The sequence below is a fragment of the Schistocerca cancellata genome, chromosome 1 (genome assembly GCF_023864275.1).
Source record: "Schistocerca cancellata isolate TAMUIC-IGC-003103 chromosome 1, iqSchCanc2.1, whole genome shotgun sequence".
Classification (NCBI taxonomy): Eukaryota; Metazoa; Arthropoda; class Insecta; order Orthoptera; family Acrididae; genus Schistocerca; species Schistocerca cancellata.
Window position 1 is genome coordinate 1,108,472,431 of NC_064626.1, and position 26,610 is coordinate 1,108,499,040.

Consider the following 26,610-nt stretch of genomic DNA (forward strand, 5'->3'; position numbering starts at 1 on the left):
AAGAAGCGGGTGTACCTGTGTCCCGTTTGTTGACAGTAAACACTGAACAGATACGAAGCGCTTTCCGAAGTGGGAAGACCGCGTAGTTAGCATCCATCGTGATGTTTCCTCACGCATAATTAAAGCTCAAGTGGTTTCCTTGCACTTTGGTACACACTCAGTCATGTCATCCGACGTAATTCTGTGTACCTGCACACTTACTACTTGCTTCGATACAGAAAAAGTGAAGTAAAAGTAAATATGAGATGGATTCGTAATATAAAAGATTGTAGTGGTGCTCATAGAATGAGTATAAACAATTTTATCCCAATGATGCTGCGTGCGTACGTTATGAATCAACATTTCAAGGTATGTTTTGTAGCCTTTCGTGATTAACGTAATAACTTAACGGCGCGAGTAACAACCAGTATTGTTTTTATATTGCCGGTAGTCGACAAGGCGCTTCACAAGTGTCCATGCATAAGAAATTAGAACTACGCATAAATAAATTATGGACCGATTAGTGAAGCTTATCGCAAATTCTCTTTCGCGCTGCCAACTTTCTCTTATCTTATCGGCCGGGTTACTTCAAGTGCCGTGCGAAATATAGTGACGTTATAGGCAGATCGTCAAGTGAGCAGGAAACATGTCTTACACTACTGAACAGCTGAAAAATTTCACTAAAATTGGAAAGAAAATAATTGGCGCTGGGTTAAACTACAAGTATGTCTGTAACATATGTTAACATTCACATTCTTGATAAGTATATTCAAGGGGTACTTTGAATGTGTCTGAATATACCTTTTATCGATTCCATCGTAATTTAAAGTTTTTCTGTAGTGAAGGGTAATCCATGTATTTGTCATCATTGTCGAAACTTTAAATATGGATCGCAGATTTTCAACTCAACACATCACAGCTGTTAGATTTTGTTCTCTGGAAGTACAAGAATATTTGAGGAATCGCATTTCTTTATTATACAGACGTATGGACCCTACCAATATTAATAAGAAAACTACAACCAGCGATTGACACTTGTATGAATTTGTGAAAATGATACAAAACTTCTCACTGAAGAGAATGGTGTACCTTTTCTTATTGCCCTAGTTTGTATGCGGTTTTGTGTATAAGAGTATTTTGCCAAATTTCAAAATTAGTGCACTATGAGATGAGTGTATTTGCGAGGAGTCTGTAAAGGAAGAGTTAATGTAAGAAATCAATTCTATTCACTCTTCTGCTCCCAGCATCCGACAAACGAGGGGCTGAGTTGAAGTGTGGGTACCGTATGTTTTACATTTGTGTATACTTACAAAACGAATGAAAGTTAATCTGTAATATGTATCACTGGGTGCACTAAAGAGGTTTAGTACAACTTCATTCCCCTCTTTATTCTAATCCCCAAAGTATGTAACAGAGAGGACCACACTTGGTGAAGAGAATTTTGTCTTTTCCCCTCCATCCCTTTGTTCTTGTCATTAATGAGTACCTTCTCATCATAACTTTATTTCTCAAGGTATTGTGACAGTTCCCACTGAGGAATTTGTAACATTGTATATGTTATTAATACATGTGCTCATTTTCCAGCATTCATACCAAAAGACACCATATTACTTTACTAAAACAGCTCCTATCTGACCTTAAAAAACTGGAGACAGTATTTGACAAACATACTTAAGAGAAATTAAAATGGGAAGTATCAGTACCAAAGGTGTGCTGCCTTTATTGTGTGTTCGGTGCTAGGACATAAGGGAAAGATCAGGGAAATAAGCATACTTATAATCATTTTTCCCTTTATCCATTCAGACTTGAGGCAGGAAAACAAAGTAATAATGGTGTGGAATACCTTCCACCACAAAATGTATGTTGTATATGAACATAGAATAAATTGAGACATCCCTATAATTAATATTTTATTACCAGACAGCAGCACCAACAATGATATCAAAAAAAGTTTATAGCACAGTTAGTGATGCCTTTCAAGAAAGAAAGAAAATAAACTGCAGCAGGGATGCGAGTATTTTGTTATTCAGTAACTGCTCTTTTTTTGTTTTTCTCTTCGTATGGTTTGATCATTTGCTTTATGCATTATTTCCAGACTGACATCTTACAAAACCAGTTTATGTCAAAATTTGAAAATCTAAAACACTAACTGTATAAAGTCTGTTTGTTCCAGATTGCTCATTCAGGGCTGTATCAATTGTGGCTTTAATAGAGAATTTTTGTCTAAGTTACACTTAAATACCTTTATTACTTTTTGTGATATTTATTGCAGAGAACTGGTGAAACTAAGCAAACAACCAGCACCAACGACTCCTATAATTTTTTTAAAACCAACATCAGCGTACATTACTGAAGGTTCCAGTATCGAGGTAAGAGAGCACTTTGTGCACACATTTTTTAATCACTGTGTTTATGGAGTCTGTATTTTGCAAGTTACCTTTGTTTAGCTTTTAGACTTTGGCTTGTTTGTAACAGTGATCCATCAGAGAGAGGGAGAGGTGGGGAGTTAGGTAGGTAGAGTATACTGGTCATTTTAGTTATGTTATCTATGTATAATGACATGTTTCTTATTCTCAAAGCTAACATGGTGCTGATTTTAACCTCATATCAAACAATAGAAAAAGATTAACAACTAATTGTCAGCTCTTGGCAACTTTAAAGGAACAATCCCATACCGTATTGTAGTTCCTACTAATACAGAAGTGGTGCCTCAAAACACTTCATGAACATTTAGAGAAAAATATCAGCATTATTCGTGCAACAGAAGAAGGATTCCACACAATGGACAGTCACATTAATGCATACATCAGAAACCTAGACTCTGATCAGTAGTCACAATGAATACCATTACTCCCTACATCTCAATAATTCAAGAAATGGTATATTCATTACAGATGACAATTCACAACATATATCTGTCTGTAACACTTACAATTGGGGTGTTCAAAAGTGTTGTCGGTATGAGACGCCATTCCTTCCTGAATGCGTTTTATAAATCCTGAAGGGTGTGAGGTAGTGACATCCTCCTGAAAGTATCCTCCAAATTCGCTATGTTATTAACGTCTGGCAAATATGGATACCACTCAGTTCACTCAGTGTCATTATTTGCAATGTTGTAGCAATTCAGACAATTCTACAAGGATGAATGTTATCCTAGGGGAAAAAAAGCTGGGGTTATAGTCACCATAGAAAAGGTGAACATACCCCGTACTGTTTTTAGTGCCATAATTAAACTCTGCTGCAGTGAGAGACAGTGCTCTTGGATCAATTGTGGCACTCCCAAATCATGTGTCATCATCCTGTGTAATTGTCATATTCCTATATATTTTGCGCTTCATTGTGTGTTTCTTGTTTTTACCACGTGAGCTCATTGCAATGTCTGGATTCAGCACATTGCCATTGTTCCAGCCATGGAAATTTAACTTTATGGTAACTAGTGGGAATCATTTGAACAAACTATTTTTGAGTATGTTATTCAACTGTGGGCGAACATTGTGAAATGGCTCTGGACAGCAAGGGGCATCTGAAGTACTAGTAAGGCCAGAAGGTATTTTGCCATAGCAGGGGACCAGATACTTTTGCTGAATTAGTAATGCATACTCCCATCAGATAATTTGTAATGTTTTTACTTTGCTGAAAACCTGTCAGCATTCAGTGACATTTGTGAAATAATTATCAGGTAATATTTCTTCATTTATACTGTTAGTAGACTTGGTTAAGTGTAAGTTGTGCTATTGTGAATATATGGTCTTCTGAATTTGTAACAAATTTCGAAATAATACTGAGTTAACAGCATGTAGTGAATTATCACATTAATTCAGTCTTGTGTGAAATGTAAAGTAAATTTTGATTTACTCCTATTGTACTGGGAAAATGGAGTTTGTTTATGAATTAGGTAAAGCCGTTTTTATGCAGTTTGATGACATACTGTTTGATTTAAAACACAACTTCGTCATTAATAGTGAAAGACCACATTTTGTTCAAAATAATCTCTTGATCTGACAGGAGGAAAGGCATTTTTGATAATGTCATGTATCAGTGCCCACAGTACTACGGAAGGTTCACTGAAATCGGTAAAGAGACTGGAATGGAGCACTCCTAGTCAAAAAGAGCTCAGCAGCTAATAATCCTCTTAGATCTAAGGTAGTTTAGACAGTTGATGTAATGGAGCTGAGCATTTTGCTAAACTGCAGCCATTGGGTAATAATTTATAAACTAAAAAAAATGGTTCAAATGGCTCTGAGCACTATGAGACTCAACATCTTAGGTCATAACCCCTAGAACTTAGAACTACTTAAACCTAACTAACCTAAGGACATCACACACACCCATGCCCGAGGCAGGATTCGAACCTGCGACCGTAGCAGCTCCGCGGTTCCGGACTGCAGCGCCAGAACCGCTAGACCACCGCGGCCGGCCAATTTATAAACTGCCACCAAAGAATGGCCCTAGTAGTTTGGAAGGCAATTGGGCGTCAGAGTAAGGTATATAACAAAACGAGTGAAGGGTAAAATTAAAATGTGTGATGGATTTATTTGTCAAGAAAACAAGCCATAGTGTAGATGGGGATAAAAGTGCACATTTTTTGTTTTACTAAATATTTTTTAAATACTTGCAGCAATATTATGTCAGTTATTCATGCAACACCTAATTTGACATCTTGGTAACATTGTGTAAAAGTCTTGTCATGCAACTATTATTAGGGGAGTAATAACAGTTTTCCGAAAAAATAATTTTGCATACTCTGATCCCAATCGGGGGGGGTGGGGGAGAAATATCCCCAAATGAAGAGAATAAAAAGAATTACAAATAAATATATGTATAAACGTATTAGGAACTCATAATTTTTCAGAGAATTTCAAAATTAAATGTCATAATGATCTGATAATAATTATAATAATAATCAAGGGAATTGCAGTGCTGCACAATTGCTTGTTCTTGCTCCAATGATAGTTTTTGTGACTTAGCCAAGTTGTGTGTCACAGGGAATGGGAATCTTGGCTTGACCCCCAGATCGCGAGAATGGAATAAACACCTATTTAAAAAAAAAATAAAAAAAAAATGCCGCATCTCAGTTGTATAAGGCTTACTCACACATGTGGGGCTCTGTCTGAATGGACCCTTATTTCCGGACTGAGATGGAACCCTCAACATCATCATCTCCTCCCAGCAGGAGGAGAAGAATGAGGAAGGCTAGTCCTCATGAAAATAAACTTGTTAGTAACGTGGCTGAAGGAGTCATGACTCAGAATGTCTTTGTAGTGATGAAGAGGAAGGATGGGACATTTTTCAGTGTCCCCTTCTATAGCCATAAAGGCCCAGGAGGGCTTGCTGGCACTCTGAAGTCCAGGAGGTAACAAAAATTGGGTGAGTATGACGTCATTGTTGAGTTGCATAACACCTTTTTGTGTGGTCACCTGTCATGATATTATGCACATTGACGTTGCCGAACTCAAACAAGAATGAGCATCATAGGGGATAAGAGATGTGGAGCAAAGGACACACAAGAATAATGGAGAAATTGAGAAGAATGCCACCTTCACTGTGACATTCAGTTCTGCGATGCTACCTGAACACATCATGGCACATTTCCTCCAACTCAGGGTTAGGCCCTATGTACCTTATCCTATTCGCTGCTTCAAATGCCAGCATTTTGGCCCTACAAAGCTGAGTTGCAGAGGTGAAGCAGCCTGTGAGAAATGTGGAAAGGCAGCCCATTAAGCTGGGTGCAGCTGTCCATCTCAAGCAGTCTGCATTAATTGCTCTGGGAGCCACCCAGTCTGGAGCCGAGACTATTGGAGGCATAATATTTTGTTGCAGCTCTATCAGTGGTGACTCCATGGATGTCTACCCATCGTCATATGGTCCTTTGTCTCGGACAGATATTTTAGATACAGCTTTGGAAATGTCCTATCTGACCATTTTAAGCAGGAGAATGGTGTCCCACGAGGTAGTGTCGTGGCATTCCCTATTGCAATATACAGTATCACCTCCACAGTGCTACGTCCCATACTGTGTTCTGTGTTTGTCTACTACTACTTCATCTTATGTGCATCCTCCAGCCTCGTGACAGCTACTCAGTAATTGCAACTGATGATCAGGTGGTTGGTGGTCTTGCACAACAGGTTTTAAATACTCATTGGAGAAAAAAGTTTGTGTTGATTTTAATCATTCCTGCTGTCTTTTGAATTTATCTGTTTTAAAACTGGGGGAAAGGTGCAGTATCTGGGCTTTACTTTTGATGATAAATGAACATGCCTACCACACCTTAAAGAACTGAAACTGAGACGGCTCAAGGCCTTAAACGTGTCTTGGGAACCCAACAGTGCATGTCTGCACCAACTTTATAAGGCCTTTGTGCGAACTGGCTTGAATACAGAGGCCAGATTTATGGGTCAGCAAGGCCTTCATACCTCAGAATGCTGGATGCAATTCACCACGAGGGTATCTGGCTATCAACAGGGGTCTATTGCACAATCCCTGTTGCTAGCTTGTATGCAGAAGCCATTCAGCATCATTGTCTGGTGGTATGCCAAGCATGTAGGACTTCCTTTGTTCCTATGTACCAGCACCAGCTAAGGTTTACAACTGCCACTGGTACAGCTTTTCGACTATTGGCTACAAGCAACCAGGCCATTTGGGATCTGTGCAAAGGGAGAGCCTTGAGCTATTAAGGTGGGGTGGGGGGGGGGGGGGGGAGGTCCAAAGCTAGCCAGGGGTGGAGTAGGGTATTCTCCTGGCTACTATCCAGACCCAGAGTGCTTTTAGAACTTACTGCGTACAGGAAGCATTTTTAAAATTAAATTTAATTGGATTTTACATTGCCACCCAGAGTTTACTTCTGTCTACATGGATGGTTCGAAGCAGGGAGATTTTCTCGTATTTTCTGTTATATTCCCTGACAGTGTCCTCAGGACATGGCTACCAGAGTAGTTTCCTGTTTATTACACGAAATTTTTTGCTATCCTGAGGGCAACGGAGCAGGTGAGAAAGTATAATGACAAGAAATTCCTCATCTGCTCAGATTCTCAAAGTGGTATTCTTGCTGTTGGACAGATGTACCCAGCAGATCGGATGGTGCAGCAAGTGCAGGATGCTCTCCTTCCCTTGCAAAGGCAAGACAAGGAAATCATTTTCTACTGTGTCCCAGGGCACATAGGAATTCAGGGAAAAGAACTCTCTGATTCGGCTGACAAAGTGGCTTGCTCCCTTCCTCCTCCTGTTTGCTTTTCAGGACCCTGCAGGCTGACAGTTCATTTGTGACCAGGAAGACCATTTGTTGGTGGCTCAGTGGCTGGAAACAAGGAATAATAAATTACATTCCATAAAAAATTCAGTGTGTCCATGGTTTACCTCCTTCCGCTCATGACTGTCTGAAGATGTGGCAGAACACAGCTGTCAATATGACATATTTTAACTGAGTGTGTTTTATATGGTGATCTGAGGGTTGAAATAGGTTTCCCTGAGGATCTGTCCTCTATTCTAACTGATAAATAGGCGAGTGTTGTTCGTGTGTTAAGATTTTGTGTGGTGTCCAGAATTCTTCCCAAAATATTGGGTGTGAGATCTTAATGTGTCACAAAGTGGCTGGATCATGTATTATTTCTAAGTAGTCATCCAGCAGTGGTTATCTGATCATTTTTAACCATGTCCTTACAGGTGTTTTATCCATGATTTTATCTAGTTACTCTGCTGTGTCTCATTGGGATTTTATTATGGGCTTTTCTGAAGCTCACCTTATTGGGGTTGCCTTAAGACTCTTGTGGTGAGATTAAACTTGATAGTCCATTTTTTTTTACCTTTCTCCATAGGTTTTCCACTATGTTTGGCAGTGAATCACTAATGCAAAGGTGCCGATGACCTTGCTGTTTAGTGCCCTCCACCGTAAATTATCGTCATCATCTGGAAGAAAATAAAACCCAAGAAATAAAGTTCAGCTAGTATATAACATACATTTAGGCAAAGAAGTTGGTATAAGGTGACACAGTTTTCAATAATTACAAAGTCATTTGTGACAGATGTTTAACAACTTGTCCTGAAGCAAATGTTTACATGTAAATAGTAACAATAGAACTGCCCTCGGGTGTGCACCAGGCGAATGGAAAGCAAACCTAAGCGAAGAATCCAGCTTAACTACAAGGATCAGCAATTAAAGAAATCAAGAACAGGTAAACACACAGAAACAAAATAATTACCTAAACAAACAACTGCACCAAAAATTTCGAGAAGACAAATACCTATGTAAAGACAGCCACAAAATTAAAGGATAAGATCAACATATCTAATAATGCAAAATACAACTCGTACAACTCATTAATAGGTGAAGTGCAATGTGACACCTTCCTCGAGGAACTTTTCAAGTGTGATTCTCAACCAGATATCAGACAGTGGCTGAAAGCACCACAGTGACAGGATGCAAACTAATACTGGCTTTGTCTGTCCCAGGGACAGTTGTTGAAGCCCCCTCGGAAGCAGAAACTACACCAGGATCTGTACGCTTTTGCACTTACATGCTTAGTGACAAGGTACTTCTAAATACATAACTGTAAATACCAAGGTACCAGAATGCAAGATTATCCTCCTACCCAAAAGGAAGGTAATGATTGAAAATGGCTAGCAGAGAAACAGTCTTCAGCATTTCTGTTATTGGCAGTCTTTATTGCCCACATTGCACTGTGGGGTTACGCACATAAGTGGGTCGATCAGAGGTATATTAATCAATCTGAATGATCCAGTACCATAAACTCTGCCTTCTCAATACCGAGAAACAAATCACTTTCTCCAGTGTTGGCTGACCAGTTTGCAGTCCCATACTCACCCCTGTAATGGAGAAACTGCAAGGAATTCCATGTCAGATACTATTTCCCATCTATCCTCTCTGTTTCTATCATCCAATTACAGAATGCCCATTACCAGAGCTTTTTTGTAGCCCACATTGTCCAGTTTTCAGGTTTTTTACATTCATAACTATACTGAAGCTGAAGATCCAACATGAGATGTCATTAGTCGCCTTTGGTGTCGAGAGCCAGAATAGACCTGCAGCCATTCCTTGTCATAAGAGGTGACTAACAGGAGTCTTTTTATTTGGTCATGTTTTCACCTTGGTATTTTGACTATTCTTTGGACTTCTGAAGGTTGTCACTCTTTTCACTTCTTCTTAATACACTCCTGGAAATTGAAATAAGAACACCGTGAATTCATTGTCCCAGGAAGGGGAAGCTTTATTGACACATTCCTGGGGTCAGATACATCACATGATCACACTGACACAACCACAGGCACATAGACACAGGCAACAGAGCATGCACAATGTCGGCACTAGTACGGTGTATATCCACCTTTCGCAGCAATGCAGGCTGCTATTCTCCCATGGAGACGATCGTAGAGATGCTGGATGTAGTCCTGTGGAACGGCTTGCCATGCCATTTCCACCTGGCGCCTCAGTTGGACCAGCGTTCGTGCTGGACGTGCAGACCGCATGAGACGACGCTTCGTCCAGTCCCAAACATGCTCAATGGGGGACAGATCCAGAGATCTTGCTGGCCAGGGTAGTTGACTTACACCTTCTAGAGCACGTTGGGTGGCACGGGATACATGCGGACGTGCATTGTCCTGTTGGAACAGCAAGTTCCCTTGCCGGTCTAGGAATGGTAGAACGATGGGTTCGATGACGGTTTGGATGTACCGTGCACTATTCAGTGTCCCCTCGACGATCACCAGTGGTGTACGGCCAGTGTAGGAGATCGCTCCCCACACCATGATGCCGGGTGTTGGCCCTGTGTGCCTCGGTCGTATGCAGTCCTGATTGTGGCGCTCACCTGCACGGCGCCAAACATGCATACGACCATCATTGGCACCAAGGCAGAAGCGACTCTCATCGCTGAAGACGACACGTCTCCATTCGTCCCTCCATTCACGCCTGTCGCGACACCACTGGAGGCGGGCTGCACGATGTTGGGGCGTGAGCGGAAGACGGCCTAACGGTGTGCGGGACCGTAGCCCAGCTTCATGGAGACGGTTGCGAATGGTCCTCGCCGATACCCCAGGAGCAACAGTGTCCCTAATTTGCTGGGAAGTGGCGGTGCGGTCCCCTACGGCACTGCGTAGGATCCTACGGTCTTGGCGTGCATCCGTGCGTCGCTGCGGTCCGGTCCCAGGTCGACGGGCACGTGCACCTTCCGCCGACCACTGGCGACAACATCGATGTACTGTGGAGACCTCACGCCCCACGTGTTGAGCAATTCGACGGTACGTCCACCCGGCCTCCTGCATGCCCACTATACGCCCTCGCTCAAAGTCCGTCAACTGCACATACGGTTCACGTCCACGCTGTCGCGGCATGCTACCAGTGTTAAAGACTGCGATGGAGCTCCGTATGCCACGTCAAGCTGGCTAACACTGACGGCGGCGGTGCACAAATGCTGCGCAGCTAGCGCCATTCGACGGCCAACACCGCGGTTCCTGGTGTGTCCGCTGTGCCGTGCGTGTGATCATTGCTTGTACAGCCCTCTCGCAGTGTCCGGAGCAAGTATGGTGGGTCTGACACACCGGTGTCAATGTGTTCTTTTTTCCATTTCCAGGAGTGTACTTTTCCCCTCACCCTTTTTTTTTGCTTTTTAAAATGTGGCCTTCATTTTGAGTTTGACCTCAACTTTCCAAATTTTAGAGAAGTGCTGGTCATTTGGGGAAGGATGCCTTACTGTGGTGCATTAACTCTCCACTAGCACTGTTACCTTTTGCACCTACCAATCAAGTGGATCTGTGTTTACATCCAAACACCAGTATGGCAGCCAGTCCACTGTGGTGGGGTTTTCATGTACCCTCTTGGTGGTAGCCCGCTGACAACTAGAGGGGGAAGTGCCCAAGGGGAGAGCCTCTGATTGGAGTGTGTGGCATTGGAGTGGATGATCTGCAATGAAATGGGTCAAACTTAATGGTGGTTTTGTCAACATGGCCATCTCAACAGTCAGGAACAGAGATGTTAATGCAGAGGTTTACAATCCTATACCACTTCCGTCTTTGATCATGCCTCACGACGGGAACCATGTAAGGAGAAATGGATGTGGGCTACAATGAAGCCACTGTTTTTTTTTTTTTTTTTTTTTTTTTTTTGTTGAAAATATTGAAGATTGGTTTGGGGAGGTTGCTGCAATAGAAAGGATGAGAAATAGATCTTTGCTGATCAAAATACTGCATGCTGACCAATCGCAGGCACTTGAAGCCTTTGTCAAGATAGAAGATATGCCAGTCACTGTTTCTCCTGATAACGAGCTCAATAGAATTTATGATGTTATCTTCCATTGGAACCTAATGCTACAAACTGATGAAGAGATGCGTACTAATATGGCACAACATGGAGTCCATTGTGTTCGCCACATTCAGAGGGGATCCAGGGATAATACAGTAGACACTGGAATTTTTATCATAGCCTTTGAAGGCAACATTTTACCTGAGAAGGTTAAGTTCATGGTTTATAGGTGTCATATCAGGCTTTATTTTCCTCCTCTCTGATGAGATGTTTTAGGTACCAAAGGTTCAGACTATTGTGCCCCTCCCCCACCCTCTCGGGTCCGGGTGTTAGAATAGGCACGAGGTATTCCTGCCTGTCATAAGAGGCAACTAAAAAGAGTCTCACACATTACGGCCCTTATGTGATGGTCACCTGTAGGGTTTGACATCCATTTTTCAAAATTTTCCAGAAGAGCGAGCCAACTAGGGAAGGGCACCTTACGTGGTGCATCTATTTTTTCTCATTGTGGTTTTGCAGTTCTGCTCATTCTCCATCTATTGGGCGAGGACGTCTTCCTGTGTGCATTTTCCTCCCTCCATATATGGTGACATTTTCTGTGCTAACAATGACCATAGACTTCTTTGCACCTCATACCCAGCTCAGTAGTCAGTCCGTTGTGGTAGGGCCGCCATGCACCCTGTTGGTTGTAGTCCCCTGACTACACAGGGATTGCTCTGCTGATGCCTGCATTGTTAACTCCCCACGTAGGCCAAGGAATAGATGCCCGTCTCCCAGGGGCATCGAGACTCCCGACAATAGCCATCCCGCCAGGTGGCCCTTGCGGAGGTGGGGTGGTGCCTGTTGGGAAGGCCTGTGGTCAGAGTGAGTGGCACGAGGGCAGATGACACGCCATGAAGCTTAGTACATTGTCTCTTGCTGGTGGTGAACCGCCAGCTGTCTCTCAGTGTTCAATTTAATGCACAGGAGTATAACCCCAAATCATTTCCCTCCCTGGCAACACCATGGGAGGAATGGCAGGCTAAGGATGGCAGCGAATTTTATTCGCCCCAGTACCTTGTATGTTCGAGAGCTGATGGGATATCCTTCGTTTCGATGAAGCCACAGTTTTTTGTTGAGCAAATGATTCAAATGGCTCTGAGCACTATGGGACTTAACATCTGAGGTCATCTGTCCCCTAGAACTTAGAAATACTTAAACCTTACTAACCCAAGGACATCACACACATCCATGCCCAAGGCAAGATTTGAACCTACGACCATAGTAGTGGCGCGGTTCTGGACTGAAGCGCCTAGAACCGCTTGGCCACCGTGGTCGGCTTTTGTTGAGCATTTGGAGGACAACTTTGGAGAGGTGGAGGGATTGTCCAAAATGCGATCTGGGTCAGTCTTGATCAAAACAACATTCTCTGCCCAGTCACGGGCACTACTCACCTGTGACATGCTGAGGGATGTTTCTGTTACCATCACGTCCCACAAGAGCTTAAATATGGTCCACGGTATCACATTTCACAGGGACCATCTGTTGCAAAAGATGAGCTGCACACCAATTTAGAGCGGAGAGGAGTTCATTTCGTCCGGCGCGTCCACTGGGCTCTGACGGATAATCGGTTGCCACCGGTCTGAGCTACGGCAACTCCTAAGGTTTACACCTGCTTTCTGCATTGCCCTCCAGGAAAACTGGTTCCTAGCAATGTGGACCCCTGCCCTCCATGGCTATAGGGGATATTACAAGAACTGTAGCAAATATAATAGAGTGTTAGGTGGAGTTCGCATCTATGTCCTAAACTCAGTATGTAGTGAACCTGTGCCCCCTTCAAACTCCTCTTGAAGCTGTGGCCGTCAGGATAAGGAAGAAGCAGGAAATACTGTTTGCAACGTATATCTTCCTCCAGATGGTGTGGTACCCCTGAACATCTTGGCTGCACTGATTTATCAACTCCCTAAACCTTTCCTATTTTGGGAGATTTTAACACCCATTACCCCAGTGTGAGATGGCACCGTGCTTATTGGCCAAGGTAGAGATCCCAAAACTTTACTGTTTCTGCTCGACCTGTGCCTTTTAAATACTGGGCCCCCAACACATTTTAGTTTGGCTCATGGTAGTTTTTTGGTTATTGATTTATCACTTTGCAGCCCAGGACTTCTTCCATCTGTCCACTGGAGAGTCCATGATGACTTGTGTGGTAGTGACCACTTCCCGATTTTCCTGTCGCTGCCCCAGCGTCATGCCCACGGACACTTACCTCTGCTGTCACTGATCGGTCTCCCCCACATGGTACCAACGATGTGGTGGTTGAGCAGGTCACTATAAAGATCGTTTCTGTGGCGGAAAACATGATCCCTCATTCTTTAGGGTGCCCCCGGCGAAAATCAGTACCTTGGTGGTTGTCGGAAATTGCTGAGGCCATTAAAGAGCATAGGCTGGCCCTACAGCGACATATGTGGCACCCTTTCTTGGAGCACCTAATAGATTCTAAACGGCTCAATGCCTGCTTGCGCCAACTTATTAAAACACGAAATCAGGAGTGTCGGGAGAGGTATGTCTTGACCTTTGGGTGCCATACGCCCCCCCCCCCCCCCCCCCCCCCCAAGTGTGGATGAAGTTCACACATGTTTTTGAGTACCAGACCCCAGCAGGTGTCCCTGGCATTAACATCGATGGCGTGCTATCTACAGACACAAACGCACTTGCGGAGCACTATGCTCGAGCCTCTGCGTCGGCGAATTACCCCCCCGGCCTTTTGCACCATCAAATGGCCGATGTAAGTGAACTTTATAAAGCCCCATTTACAGAGTGGGAGCTTCTCAGCACCCTTGCATTTTGCCCCGACACAGCTCCTGGACAAGATCGAATGCACAGTCAGATAATTAAACATCTGCAACAGCATCTTTCCATCTCAATGGCGGGAGAGCACCATCATTCCCGTACTCAAACCTAGTAAATACCCGCTTGATGTGAATAGCCGCAGCTCATCAGCCTCACCAATGTTCTTTGTGAGCTGCTAGAATGTATGGTGAGCCGGCAGTTATGTTCAGTCCTGGTCTCACGTGGCGTACTGTCTCCATGCCAGGGAGGTTTCCACCAGGGTTGCTCTACCACTGATAATCTTGTGTTCCTCGAGTCTGCCATCTGAACAGCCTTTTTCACACACCATCAATTGGTTGCCGAGGTTTTATTTCTTTTTAAAAAAAAAGTTACAAAAAGCTTATGACACAACCTGTCGACGTCACATCCTTGCCATGTTATATGAGTGGAGTCTCTGGTGCTCACTCCTGATTTTCATCCAAAATTTTCTGTCCCTCCATACTTTCTGTGTCAAAGTTGGTGCCTCTCATAGTGCCCCCATATCCAGTAGAATGGGGTCCTGCAGGGCTCTGTATTGAGAGTATCTCTGTTTTTAGTGGCCATTAACGGTCTAGCATTAGATGTAGGGCCATCTGTCTCACCAGTGTATCAACTGTCCGGAACCGCACCCTCCTCATTCACTGCAATAATGACTACCATCTCCATCTGACCGAACTCCATCATTTAATGGCTACTTGCTCCATTATTGGCATGGTTCTTCAGGAAACAGGGTTTATGGCAACACACCTCCCTGCTCCAGTAAACTACAAACCCTACTGTACTGGTCACATTAATTTTGAGAGAGTGTCCGATGGGGTCTGTGCTACCCTCACACACAGACACTTCCAGTGAGCAGGTGACCCTTACCACTACAGGGGAAACCATGGGCATTCATGTCTGCCACTCAATTCGAATGACAATATGCAGTTATACTCCCTTATGGACCTTTCCACTATTACTAGCTGTTTGAGTTAGTGGAAGAGCTACCTTCCCCTTCCTCTTGTTGAGGGACTTTAATGCCCATAATCCTCTGTGGGGCAGTGAGAGTGTATCCCAGAGGCTGAATATTAGAACACCTTTCCGAATTGGATGTCTGCCTACTCAACACTGGAGCTGCAAGACAATTCAAGAAAAGGAAGCAGGAATGTTGGGAGCAATATGTATCATCTGTACGATCCCACACCCTGTCATTTAGGAATGTTGGGAGCAATATGTGCGAGGGCTATGCCAAAAGTTTTTAGCAGCCCGTAAACCATAAGGTAGAGGACAATGGGGTTGTTTTCATTCGAAAGAGCGATGTTTTTTGACCTTGGGACGTGTGCACGCAGCCCCTGGCTAGCGGCGATCCCCCCACAGTGAGGTAAGAAAGAACAGGCAGTGCTGAGTCAGAGACAGTGCAGGATGGAGCTGTCGCGCTGCGACTTTCGCGCCATGATTTTTTACGATTATAAAAAGGGTTTAAGTGCCGAAGAATGCCATTCTTTTTTGCTGCGTGTTTTTGGTGAAGCTTCCCCTTCTAGGGCCACAGTTGGAAATTGGTTTCGCGAGTTTTCGAGGGGTCGGCAGTCAATTGAAGATGAACCTTGTCCCGGTCGGCCAGCAACAGCTGTGCCTCCTGAAAACATTGATGCTGTGAGGAAAAAAGAAGATCCACATCTTACAATTTGTGACATCGAAGGGACCCTAAATATTGGATCAACAGCAGCACAGACCATAGTCACTTAGGCCTTACTAAGAGATGTGCCTGTTGGGTGCCACATTCCCTGACAGAAAGCCAAAAGGAGGAGAGAGTGGACGTGTGTCGTTTCATGCTCGAAAAATTCAATGGAGGGAAGTCCCAAGACACCTGCAATATCGTCACAGGTGATGAAACGTGGGTCTACCATTATGACTCTGAAACAAAGAGACAGTCATCTGTGTGGTGCTTTCCAGAGGAGGAACCACCCACAAAAGTTCAACGAAGTCGGAGCTCTGGAAAAAAGATGGTGGCAAATTTTTTCACAAATATCGGGCATCTCACCTCTGTGAGCTTGGACACACGTCGTACAGTCAGTGCTGAATGATACGTGAATGATTGTCTTCCAAAAGTCATCGCCACATGGAAGTCTCAGCATCCAAAGTCCAAGAGTGGGCACCTTCTGCTGCATCACAACAATGCATCTACGCACAGGGCTGCCAGAACGATGGACTTCCTGGAGAAGGAAAAAGTGCGAGTGTTACCCCATCCCCCCCCCCCCCCTATTCTCCTGACCTGGCCCCCTGTGACTTCTTTCTGTTCCCTAAGACTAAGGAAAAAATTCAAGGGCAGCGGTATTCATCAGATGAAGAGGCCATTGCAGCGTACGAGAGTGCACTAAGTGACATCCCAAAAGAAGCTTGGACTGACACATTTTCTAAGTGGTTTCAGAGAATGGAAAAATGTATACATGCTAATGGAGAGTATTTTGAAAAGTTCTAAACTTTTTTTGCAAATAAATTTTTTTTGCACATTCTGCTAAAAACTTTCGGCACAGCCCTCATATCATCTATGCGATCCCACACCCTGTTGAGCAGGAAAGTTGGGAGCAATATGTATCATCTGTGTGATCCCACACCCTGTCGTCCCAAGTATGGACTAAACTCCACCGCATTTGCAGCCATCCACCACCCATGATGGTTCCTGGCATCCTTGTCAGTGGTAAAATCTGCACTGATCCTATGGTACTCGCTGATTGTGTTGCAGCACACTTCGCTGAAGTGAACCTGACGAAATCCACAACCAAATGCTAGAACATCTTTGTGCTGACAGCATTAAACATATCCTCTGGCTTTTTAATTGTATTTGGTGGTACGGAGAATTTCCCTCTCAATGGCAGGAAGATATTACACTCCTGGAAATGGAAAAAAGAACACATTGACACCGGTGTGTCAGACCCACCATACTTGCTCCGGACACTGCGAGAGGGCTGTACAAGCAATGATCACACGCACGGCACAGCGGACACACCAGGAACCGCAGTGTTGGCCGTCGAATGGCGCTAGCTGCGCAGCATTTGTGCACCGCCGCCGTCAGTGTCAGCCAGTTTGGCGTGGCATACGGAGCTCCATCGCAGTCTTTAACACTGGTAGCATGCCGCGACAGCGTGGATGTGAACCGTATGTGCAGTTGACGGACTTTGAGCGAGGGCGTATAGTGGGCATGCGGGAGGCCGGGTGGACGTACCGCCGAATTGCTCAACACGTGGGGCGTGAGGTCTCCACAGTACATCGATGTTGTCGCCAGTGGTCGGCGGAAGGTGCACGTGCCCGTCGACCTGGGACCGGACCGCAGCGACGCACGGATGCACGCCAAGACCGTAGGATCCTACGCAGTGCCGTAGGGGACCGTACCGCCACTTCCCAGCAAATTAGGGACACTGTTGCTCCTGGGGTATCGGCGAGGACCATTCGCAACCGTCTCCATGAAGCTGGGCTACGGTCCCGCACACCGTTAGGCCGTCTTCCGCTCACGCCCCAACATCGTGCAGCCCTCCTCCAGTGGTGTCGCGACAAGCGTGAATGGAGGGACGAATGGAGACGTGTCGTCTTCAGCGATGAGAGTCGCTTCTGCCTTGGTGCCAATGATGGTCGTATGCGTGTTTGGCGCCGTGCAGGTGAGCGCCACAATCAGGACTGCATACGACTGAGGCACACAGGGCCAACACCCGGCATCATGGTGTGGGGAGCGATCTCCTACACTGGCCGTACACCACTGGTGATCGTCGAGGGGACACTGAATAGTGCACGGTACATCCAGACCGTCATCGAACCCATCGTTCTACCATTCCTAGACCGGCAAGGGAACTTGCTGTTCCAACAGGACAATGCACGTCCGCATGTATCCCGTACCACCCAACGTGCTCTAGAAGGTGTAAGTCAACTACCCTGGCCAGCAAGATCTCCGGATCTGTCCCCCATTGAGCATGTTTGGGACTGGATGAAGCGTCGTCTCACGCGGTCTGCACGTCCAGCACGAACGCTGGTCCAACTGAGGCGCCAGGTGGAAATGGCATGGCAAGCCGTTCCACAGGACTACATCCAGCATCTCTACGATCGTCTCCATGGGAGAATAGCAGCCTGCATTGCTGCGAAAGGTGGATATACACTGTACTAGTGCCGACATTGTGCATGCTCTGTTGCCTGTGTCTATGTGCCTGTGGTTCTGTCAGTGTGATCATGTGATGTATCTGACCCCAGGAATGTGTCAATAAAGTTTCCCCTTCCTGGGACAATGAATTCACGGTGTTCTTATTTCAATTTCCAGGAGTGTATTTCTGTCCTGAAACTGTGAAGGAACCCACATATTTTAACTAACTTGAAGCCGTAGGGCATATATCATGATTCCAAAGTGGCTTTCTGGCTTTCCAGCCAACCATAGATCTGGTTCATCTGCAATCTGCAGTGCACAATGCTTTTGCGCATTGCCAACATCTGATTGCTGTGTTCTTTGACCTAAAGAAGGCATATGATACCAGCTGGTGGCATCATATCCTATCTACATAGCATGAGTGGGTTTTTTAGAGCAGTTTACCCAGTTTTATCCAGAATTTCCTATCTCTCCAACTGTTTCAGGTCTGAGTAGATTCAACTCTCAACGATCAATATGTACAGGAAACTAGTCTCTCAGGGGTGGTTCTGGGTGTAAAGCTGTTCGCTATTGTCATAAATGCAGTGGGCCCCACAGTCACTCTGTCACTGTATTTAGATGATCTTTGTCTGTATTATGCCCCTGCACCACTGTGCACCACTGAGTGGCAACGTCAAGGGGCTGTATAGAGAGTACATGACTGGACCCTGAATCATGGCTATCAGTTGTCTCCTGCAGAATCTCAAGTTGTGCGTTTTTGCTGACTCTGGACTGTGCACCTGTACCCAGAAATTTATCTTGGTGACCAGTTACTTGAAATCATTGATACTTTTCAATTTTAGGTATTTTACTGGAGTACAAACTAACGTGGGTGCCACATGTCTACCAGCTCAAGGCAGCTAGCATGGAGAAGCTAAATTTTGTTCATTTTCTTAGTAACTCCTTGTGGGGCATGAACCACATAATTCTTCTGAGATTTTACAAAGTGCTGATCTTATTCTGCTTGGACTATGGATGTGTTGCCTACAGATCAGCACGACCATCCGTGCCGAGCTTGTTGGATCCTGTTCCCCACACTGACGTGCAGTTGGCAGTGGGGGCCTTCAATACGAGCCCTGTTGATAGCCTCCAGGCAGAAACCGGTATCTCACCTCTATGAGTTAGACGGCAGCAGCTTCTGACAAATTATGCAACCACAATCTGTCAAGTGCCTATTCACCCATTTCGCTCAGCTGCGTTCTACAACCAACAGTTCAGACTGTTTGCACATTCCCAAAATGAGATTTCCACTCTGCAGCAGAGTGTGCCTTGATATGAAACTTCCTGGCAGATTAAAACTGTGTGCCGGACCGAGACTCGAACTCGGGACCTTTGCCTTTCGCGGGCAAGTGCTCTACCAACTGAGCTACCAAAGCACGACTCACGCCCCGTCCTCACAGCTTTACTTCTGCCAGTATCTCGCCTCCTACCTTCCAAACTTTACAGAAGCTCTCTTGCGAACCTTGCAGAACTAGCACTCCTGAAAGAAAGGATATTGCAGAGACATGGCTTAGCCACAGCCTGGGGGATGTTTCCAGAATGAGATTTCCACTCTGCAGCGGAGTGTGTGCTGATATGAAACTTCCTGGCAGATTAAAACTGTGTGCCGGACCGAGACTCGAACTCGGGACCTTTACCTTTCGCGGGCAAGTGCTCTACCAACTGAACTATCCAAGCACGACTCACGCCCCACACATTGTCCAAAACTGGATAGACCAACTTGGATCTGACTCAAAACTCCTTTAGTTTGTGTTCCTTGAACTCAGTCTTGAGCACCCCCCCCCCCCCCCTCCTGTGGCCTGTACCCTGTCCTGTGAATAGGCTAGACCTCTTGTGAGACCAAGAAGGATGTGATCCTACCCTTCTCTGACACCTATTTTATTCAATCATCCATGGTTATTCTAATCTGGTATGCATCTACTCGGACAAATCGAAAGTCAGTGGCAGTATTGGTTATGCTTTTGCACAATCAAGGGGACACAAGAAGCAGTATTTGCTGAGTTTCTGTAGTGTATACACTGCAGAGTAGGTTGCCATATATCAGGCTATGCGTTACACTAAATCCCTGGCCGTGACGAACTTTCTGATCTGTAGTGATTCCATGAGTTGCTTAAAAGGCATATCCCAGTGATCTACCAAAAATCTTCTGGTCACCAACATTGAGGACCTACTGGTTGACCTCCACAGCTCAGGAAAGACAGTGACCTTCATTTGGGCACCAAGCCACATAGGCATTCCAGGAATGAACTAGCCGACTGTCTAGCTGAAGATACAACTGTAGGAGACTGGGCACTGGAATACTGGGCACCAATTTAAGATTACAACTTAGAAACAATATGTTGAGACTCTAGGAATTGGAATGGTGGGCTACTACGACACAAAACAAGTTGAGAGTGATTAAAGTACCCACTAAGATGTGGATATATCTTTCCTGGCCTTTCGTAAAGATGCCATTGTATTATGTCGTCTACACGTCGGCCACTTGATACTCATCCACGAATTCCTTGTGCGTCTGGAGGATCCTCTTCACTGCAGCTAAGGTAGTCTCCTGATGATAGCACGTGTTCTTGTTGAGTGTGCCCTGTGGGGTGATCGGTGGCACGCTCTCAGCTTACCTATCTCACTACCTCAGATGCTTGCAGATGATGAGACAGCCACTTCAAGAGTGTTGCATTTCCGAAGTGAGAGTGGATTTTGAATGAAACTGTAATACGCCTCCACTTTCAATATTAGTAGTGGTTGTGGGTGAGAGAGCCTCTCCCTGCGGCGCGTACCTCCTTATGTGAACGCAGATTACCTTATTCCGCCCTCAACCCATTGTACCTTTAGACTCTCTCCTCAAGATGCTGCCTGGGTTCTCTCTATCTTCTTTTACCTATTGTGTTATAACCACTATCAAGGCCATTTTCAAACTCTTTGACTTGCTTATATAGTTGGAGCAGCCAACTGCCCACTTTTTTCACTTTTCACTTTTCACTTTTACCTTTTCACATGTGAGACTGATGACCCAGCACTTTAGTCCGTTAAACACACCAGCATCAGCATCATCATTGAGATGTCGTCAGAATGATCATGCATGCCACAAAAGCAATAATTTCTCCCTTCTTTACTGGTACCATACTAGGATCTGATAACATAATTCTCCATACTTTTACATCATTAATACTGTTCCACCTAGACTACAAATGTAAAGGCCAGTTAAATGAAAACGAGATAGATGGAAGAAAGTAATGACTGTACCTGTTAATACATTTATCCCATGCAGAGACAACACAGTCAACACCTTCATGGAAAAATGTTTGCAGTTGCCTGTGGTACCATGATTTAAATTTGCACATCTTTGAGTCCAAAGCATATTGACGACCACGAATGTCTTTCTTCAGCGCTCTAAAAATATGGAAATCTCATGGGGAGAAATTGTAACTGTATGGGGGATGTGTAAGGGCTTCCCAATGAAACTCAAAATGTAGACTGGCCCATATGTTGCTAAGGTTGTTTCGAGTACGTTGGAGGAGTTTACCAGGGAAGCCCTTACAGATCCTCCCTACAGTCCCAATCTCTCCCCATGTGATTCCTTTACCTTTGGAGCCCTGCAGGACTACATTCGTGGCCATCGATTTGCTTTGGACAAAGAGGTGCATGCCTGGGTATAATCATGGTTCCATAGGCAGCTGCAAACATTTTTTGATAAAGTCACTGACTATCTTGTCTCAAAGTGAGATAAATATATTGAAAGTTATGATGATTACTTTTGAAGTAACAAATAGTTTAATTATTATCCCTCCCTCCTATCTATCTCAGTCGATTTGATTGCCTGCTATACACAGGATTTGGATCTCTGTTAACTATGCTGTACCCTGTTCTCTACAGTGGTATGAGGCTAGGCTAGGGCCTGGAGTGTTTCCCATCACTTACATGAGCAGTATTCTGACAGAGGATCGTGTCTCACTACTAAACATGCAATGACAATTACTTGTAAACCATACAGTATGAGCCCATTATTAACTGCGCCAGAACTGCCACAGAGCTACTGCCCCCTCATTGCTACCTTCTCCTCCTAATACCACTACCTCCTCATGCTGCTCTGCCATTGCCCGTGCGCAATCCTGCACCCCCCTCTCTTCCCCTCCCCTTCCCTCTGCTTCTCGTACCACCCTGATCCCCAGTCTCACTACCACTCCCCCTTTTCATTCATATTTCCTTTGCCCTCATACATGTGGAGGAACTTGCTGCAGTTCATATCTTCTAGAAGAGCTGAGGAAGATGGTAGAAATGATGTTTACAATAGGTGCATATTGACTCTTTGTATGGTATTATGTTATTAAATTCTCTGTAACACTGTAGCATAGATTTTGTATGGTATTCTTTTTATTATTTCCTTAGATTTATCCTGATTCCCATGTAAATGAGGAAGTGGAACTTGGAGTCATAATTGGACGAAAAGGAAGAAATATTTCAGTAGCTGATGCTATGTCTCATGTTGGTGGCTACTGTTTGGGACTGGACATGACTGAAATAAGTATTATTGTAAGTAATTTCTTGTAATAGTTGAATATTAATTAGCCTTTCCAAGCAAGTTTAATTTCTGTTCATCATCATCATCAACAACAACAACACCAACAACAACCACCACCACTTCTCATCCACTTCTGAATAAAGGCTGCTGGACTTCTCCATGCATGTGTGTCCTTCCTGTCCCTTCAATTTTTATAATCTCATCTTCTCAACTGTAGTTTGATCATTGTCTTGATTTATTCTTACCTCTTGGGTTTCAGGAAAAATCTTTATTGGTTCATATACAATGAAACCTCTTTTTTACATATTTCAGTGAACTGACCCAAAAATAGTGTAAAGTGCAGGAAAGTGTAAAATGCAGGAAATCATAGCAAACAACGAGCAAAAATGAATAAATTATTCTTACTGTCATTCCCTTTTTATTGTTCAAAACATGAAATTAAAACAATTTAAATTTTGCCCATTTAAAAGATGTGACATAATCAGTTGTTTTTGTTTAGTTCTGCTTGTCTCTCTGCAGTATACTAAGCATCAATCACGAAGGCAGTGGCAGAGTGCTGGCTCGCTCAAATGTGTGCACTGGTGTCCCTCTCCATTCTGATCGTGTCAAATAGTGCAAATAAGCATAATTCTGTTGTGAAACCACATTAAAAAGATATTTGTGTTCTATTTGATGCTTATTACTGATAATCATTATAAAATTATGGTAAATAGAACTTGTAACACAGTATTGGTTAAAACAATAAAGTTGGCAGTCTTCATAAACAGAGAGCAATAGGCATGAAATGTACATTTTGTTGCTGAAAAGATCACTCAATTCAAGGACATCCAGGGTGAGAAAGAGGGTGGAAATTGTCATATTATGGAGCAGCTTGAGGAGCAATGCTTACATCTTACGACAGGTCATACCAACTTAAGACTGCATGCCTAGTGTGGATTAGCATATTTCACGTGGAAGTAACAGTGATTCGTGAAAGGCCATATACAGATGGCAGTCTTCAAAAGCAGAGTTTATTTGTGTAAATGACAGTGAAATTAAATTTAAGCTGTTGTTATACAATGCAATGAGCAGAAGGAAGGTTGCTACTAGAGTCACCGTCGTCAGATTGAGATTATCATTAAAGCATACTTTCCCACCTTTCCATACCTAGGAACCTATAATATAGGCAGCTTTAGACTTAGAGAAAGCTTTTGACAATGTTGACTGGAATACTCTCTTTCAAATTCTAAAGGTGGCAGGGTTAAAATACAGGGAGCGAAAGGCTATTTACAATTTGTACAGAAACCAGATGGCAGTTATAAGAGTCGAGGGACATGAAAGGGAAGCAGCGGTTGGGAAGGGAGTGAGACAGGGTTGTAGCCTCTCCCCGATGTTATTCAATCTGTATATTGAGCAAGCAGTAAAGGAAACAAAAGAAAAATTTGGGGTAGGCATTAAAATCCATGGAGAAGAAATAAAAACTTTGAGGTTCGCCTATGACATTGTAATTCTGTCAGAGACAGCAAAGGACGTGGAAGAGCAGTTGAACGGAATGGACAGTGTCTTGAAAGGAGGATATAAGATGAACATCAACAAAAGCAAAACGAGGATAATGGAATGTAGTCGAATTAAGTCGGGTGATGCTGAGGGAATTAGATTACGAAATGAGACACTTAAAGTAGTAAAGGAGTTTTTCTATTTGGGGAGCAAAATAACTGATGATGGTCGAAGTAGAGAGGATATAAAATGTAGACTGGCAATAGCAAGAAAAGTGTTTCTGAAGAAGAGAAATTTGTTAACATCGAGTATAGATTTAAGTGTCAGGAAGTCGTTTCTGATAGCATTTGTATGGAGTGTAGCCATGTATGGAATTGAAACATGGATGATAAATAGTTTGGACAAGAAGAGAATAGAAGCTTTCGAAATGTGGTGCTACAGAAGGATGCTGAAGATTAGATGGGTAGATCACATAACTAATGAGGAGGTATTGAATAGAATTGGGGAGAAGAGGAGTTTGTGGCACAACTTGACAAGAAGAAGGGACCGGTTGGTAGGACATGTTCTGAGGCATCCAGGGATCACAAATTTAGCATTGGAGGACAGTGTGGAGGGTAAAAATCATAGAGGGAGACCAAGAGATGAATACACTAAGCAGATTCAGAAGGACGTAGGTTGCACTAAGTACTGGGAGATGAAGAAGCTTGCACAGGATAGAGTAGCATGAAGAGCTGCATCAAACCAGTCTCAGGACTGAAGACCACAACAACAACAACAACAACCCAACACACTGATAATAAAACTGTTTTCTGTGCTATTGCTGCATTACATGATCATTAACTTCGTGTATAATCTGCATTTTCTGCTTTGTTCCAGGACTGTCTTTGAGCAGGAATACAATGCACTTTTTGCAGAAATCTGTATTAAAATCAGTGTTAAAGGTCATGATAACATCAAAGAAAACTTAAAATGCAGGAAATGTTGTAACACAGCATTGTTAATGATGTGAAAGGATTGTATTGAGAGAACAGGACTTCTGTTGGGACCAACAAAAATGAACATAAAAGTGGGAAAACATAAAATGCAGGAATGTAAAAGGGGTTTTACTGTACGACACATTAATTTGACTTCATGCCCAATGTATATTCATTTCATTTTCGTGGATGTCATAATTATGTCTTCCACTCCATTTTGTTACCTGGTCTATGTATTTCTCTCTCTCTCTGTTTTTCCCAGTATGAGTATCTCCTGTGCTAGCTGAGTGAGCCTAATTTCTGAATGGCTCTCATTTTACAAGTGAGTCTCATTACCATCTATAGTCTGGCAAACCACTGTGTAGTCCTTGGCAGAGAGTACTATTTATGGAAGCATGTAGGGATAACCTGAAATGCCACTTGGACATAATTATGACATTGGTGTACTGCACCCAGTAAAAGAAAGGGCGATGGGGAAAGATGACACAAAGATTGGGTGGAAATGATGAAAAATTAAAGTATTAGCTTTTGCCAAAATAGAATTTTCAGAGGACAAAGAAGTTAGTCCCAAGAGGTAGATGTGGTGAAACTTTCTATAGCTTTTTTTCTTTTATTTCAGCCAACATTAATGATTCTAATTAATATTATTTTGCTATTTTTCCAGAATGAATGCCAATCAAAGGGCTTACCTTGGGCTTTGGGCAAAGGTTTTGACACTGCTTGTCCTGTGAGCAGATTCATAAGCTGTGATGAGATACAGGACCCAGGAAATCTACAATTATGGTTAAAAGTTAACGGGAAGACTTTCCAGGATTCCAATACTTCAGATATGCTTTTTTCAATCCCAGAGTTAATAAGTTACGTCTCCAAATTTATCACACTGGAAGAAGGTGATATGATCCTTACAGGATCTCCACCTGGCTTCGATCGTGTTCAGCCTGGAGATGTTATAGAAGCAGGCATTGGAAATATTCTGGCCATGAAGTTCCCTGTTAAAGCTAGAACATAAATGTTTATTATGTATGCTGCTTTAAATTGCAATGGAATTGTTAACTTGAAATTTTGTGAAATAAAGTAGGTGTCTGAAGTGTGTGTTCATTGTCATATGTACCTAGCTATTAAATCACCTGATAATTCCCTCCCCCACCCCAAATAAAAAAAAAACCTCCTACATATCAGGGATCATTTACACATTTGCATGCCTCTGAGGCAGCCTTTTCACATCTAATGACAGTATAAGTTGTTGTCATCAGAATTTGGCTGGCAATGGGAATAGAGGAGGATGTGATATGTTTTGTGGATTAGTGATCTTGGGTAGGCTATGTTTCCACATTGTGCTTTACACTTGTCCTTCCCTTTCACCACTACCATCACCTCTGCCACAAACACAGGGTGTATACGACGCGGGAGATCCGGGAAAAACCCG

General features: G+C 43.7%; 1 protein-coding gene across 1 annotated transcript; it reads left to right on the forward strand.

The window, feature by feature from the left end:
* Positions 1 to 514: 514 nt before the first annotated feature.
* Positions 515 to 26,276, forward strand: LOC126092037 (acylpyruvase FAHD1, mitochondrial). The gene is made up of 4 exons (XM_049907444.1): positions 515 to 702; positions 2,252 to 2,348; positions 22,602 to 22,745; positions 25,849 to 26,276. Exons 1-4 carry the CDS (start codon positions 626 to 628, stop codon positions 26,191 to 26,193), a joined length of 663 nt encoding a protein of 220 aa, XP_049763401.1. The 5' UTR covers positions 515 to 625; the 3' UTR covers positions 26,194 to 26,276.
* The last annotated feature ends 334 nt before the right edge of the window (positions 26,277 to 26,610 follow it).

Excerpts from the sequence above, each read along its gene's own strand:
- LOC126092037 (XM_049907444.1), top strand. The coding sequence starts at position 626 with ATGTCTTACACTACTGAACAGCTGAAAAATTTCACTAAAATTGGAAAG. Across the intron at positions 703-2,251 it reads GGCGCTGGGTTAAACTACAA|AGAACTGGTGAAACTAAGCA; the intron begins GTATGTCTGTAA and ends TATTTATTGCAG. Across the intron at positions 2,349-22,601 it reads CTGAAGGTTCCAGTATCGAG|ATTTATCCTGATTCCCATGT; the intron begins GTAAGAGAGCAC and ends TTATTTCCTTAG.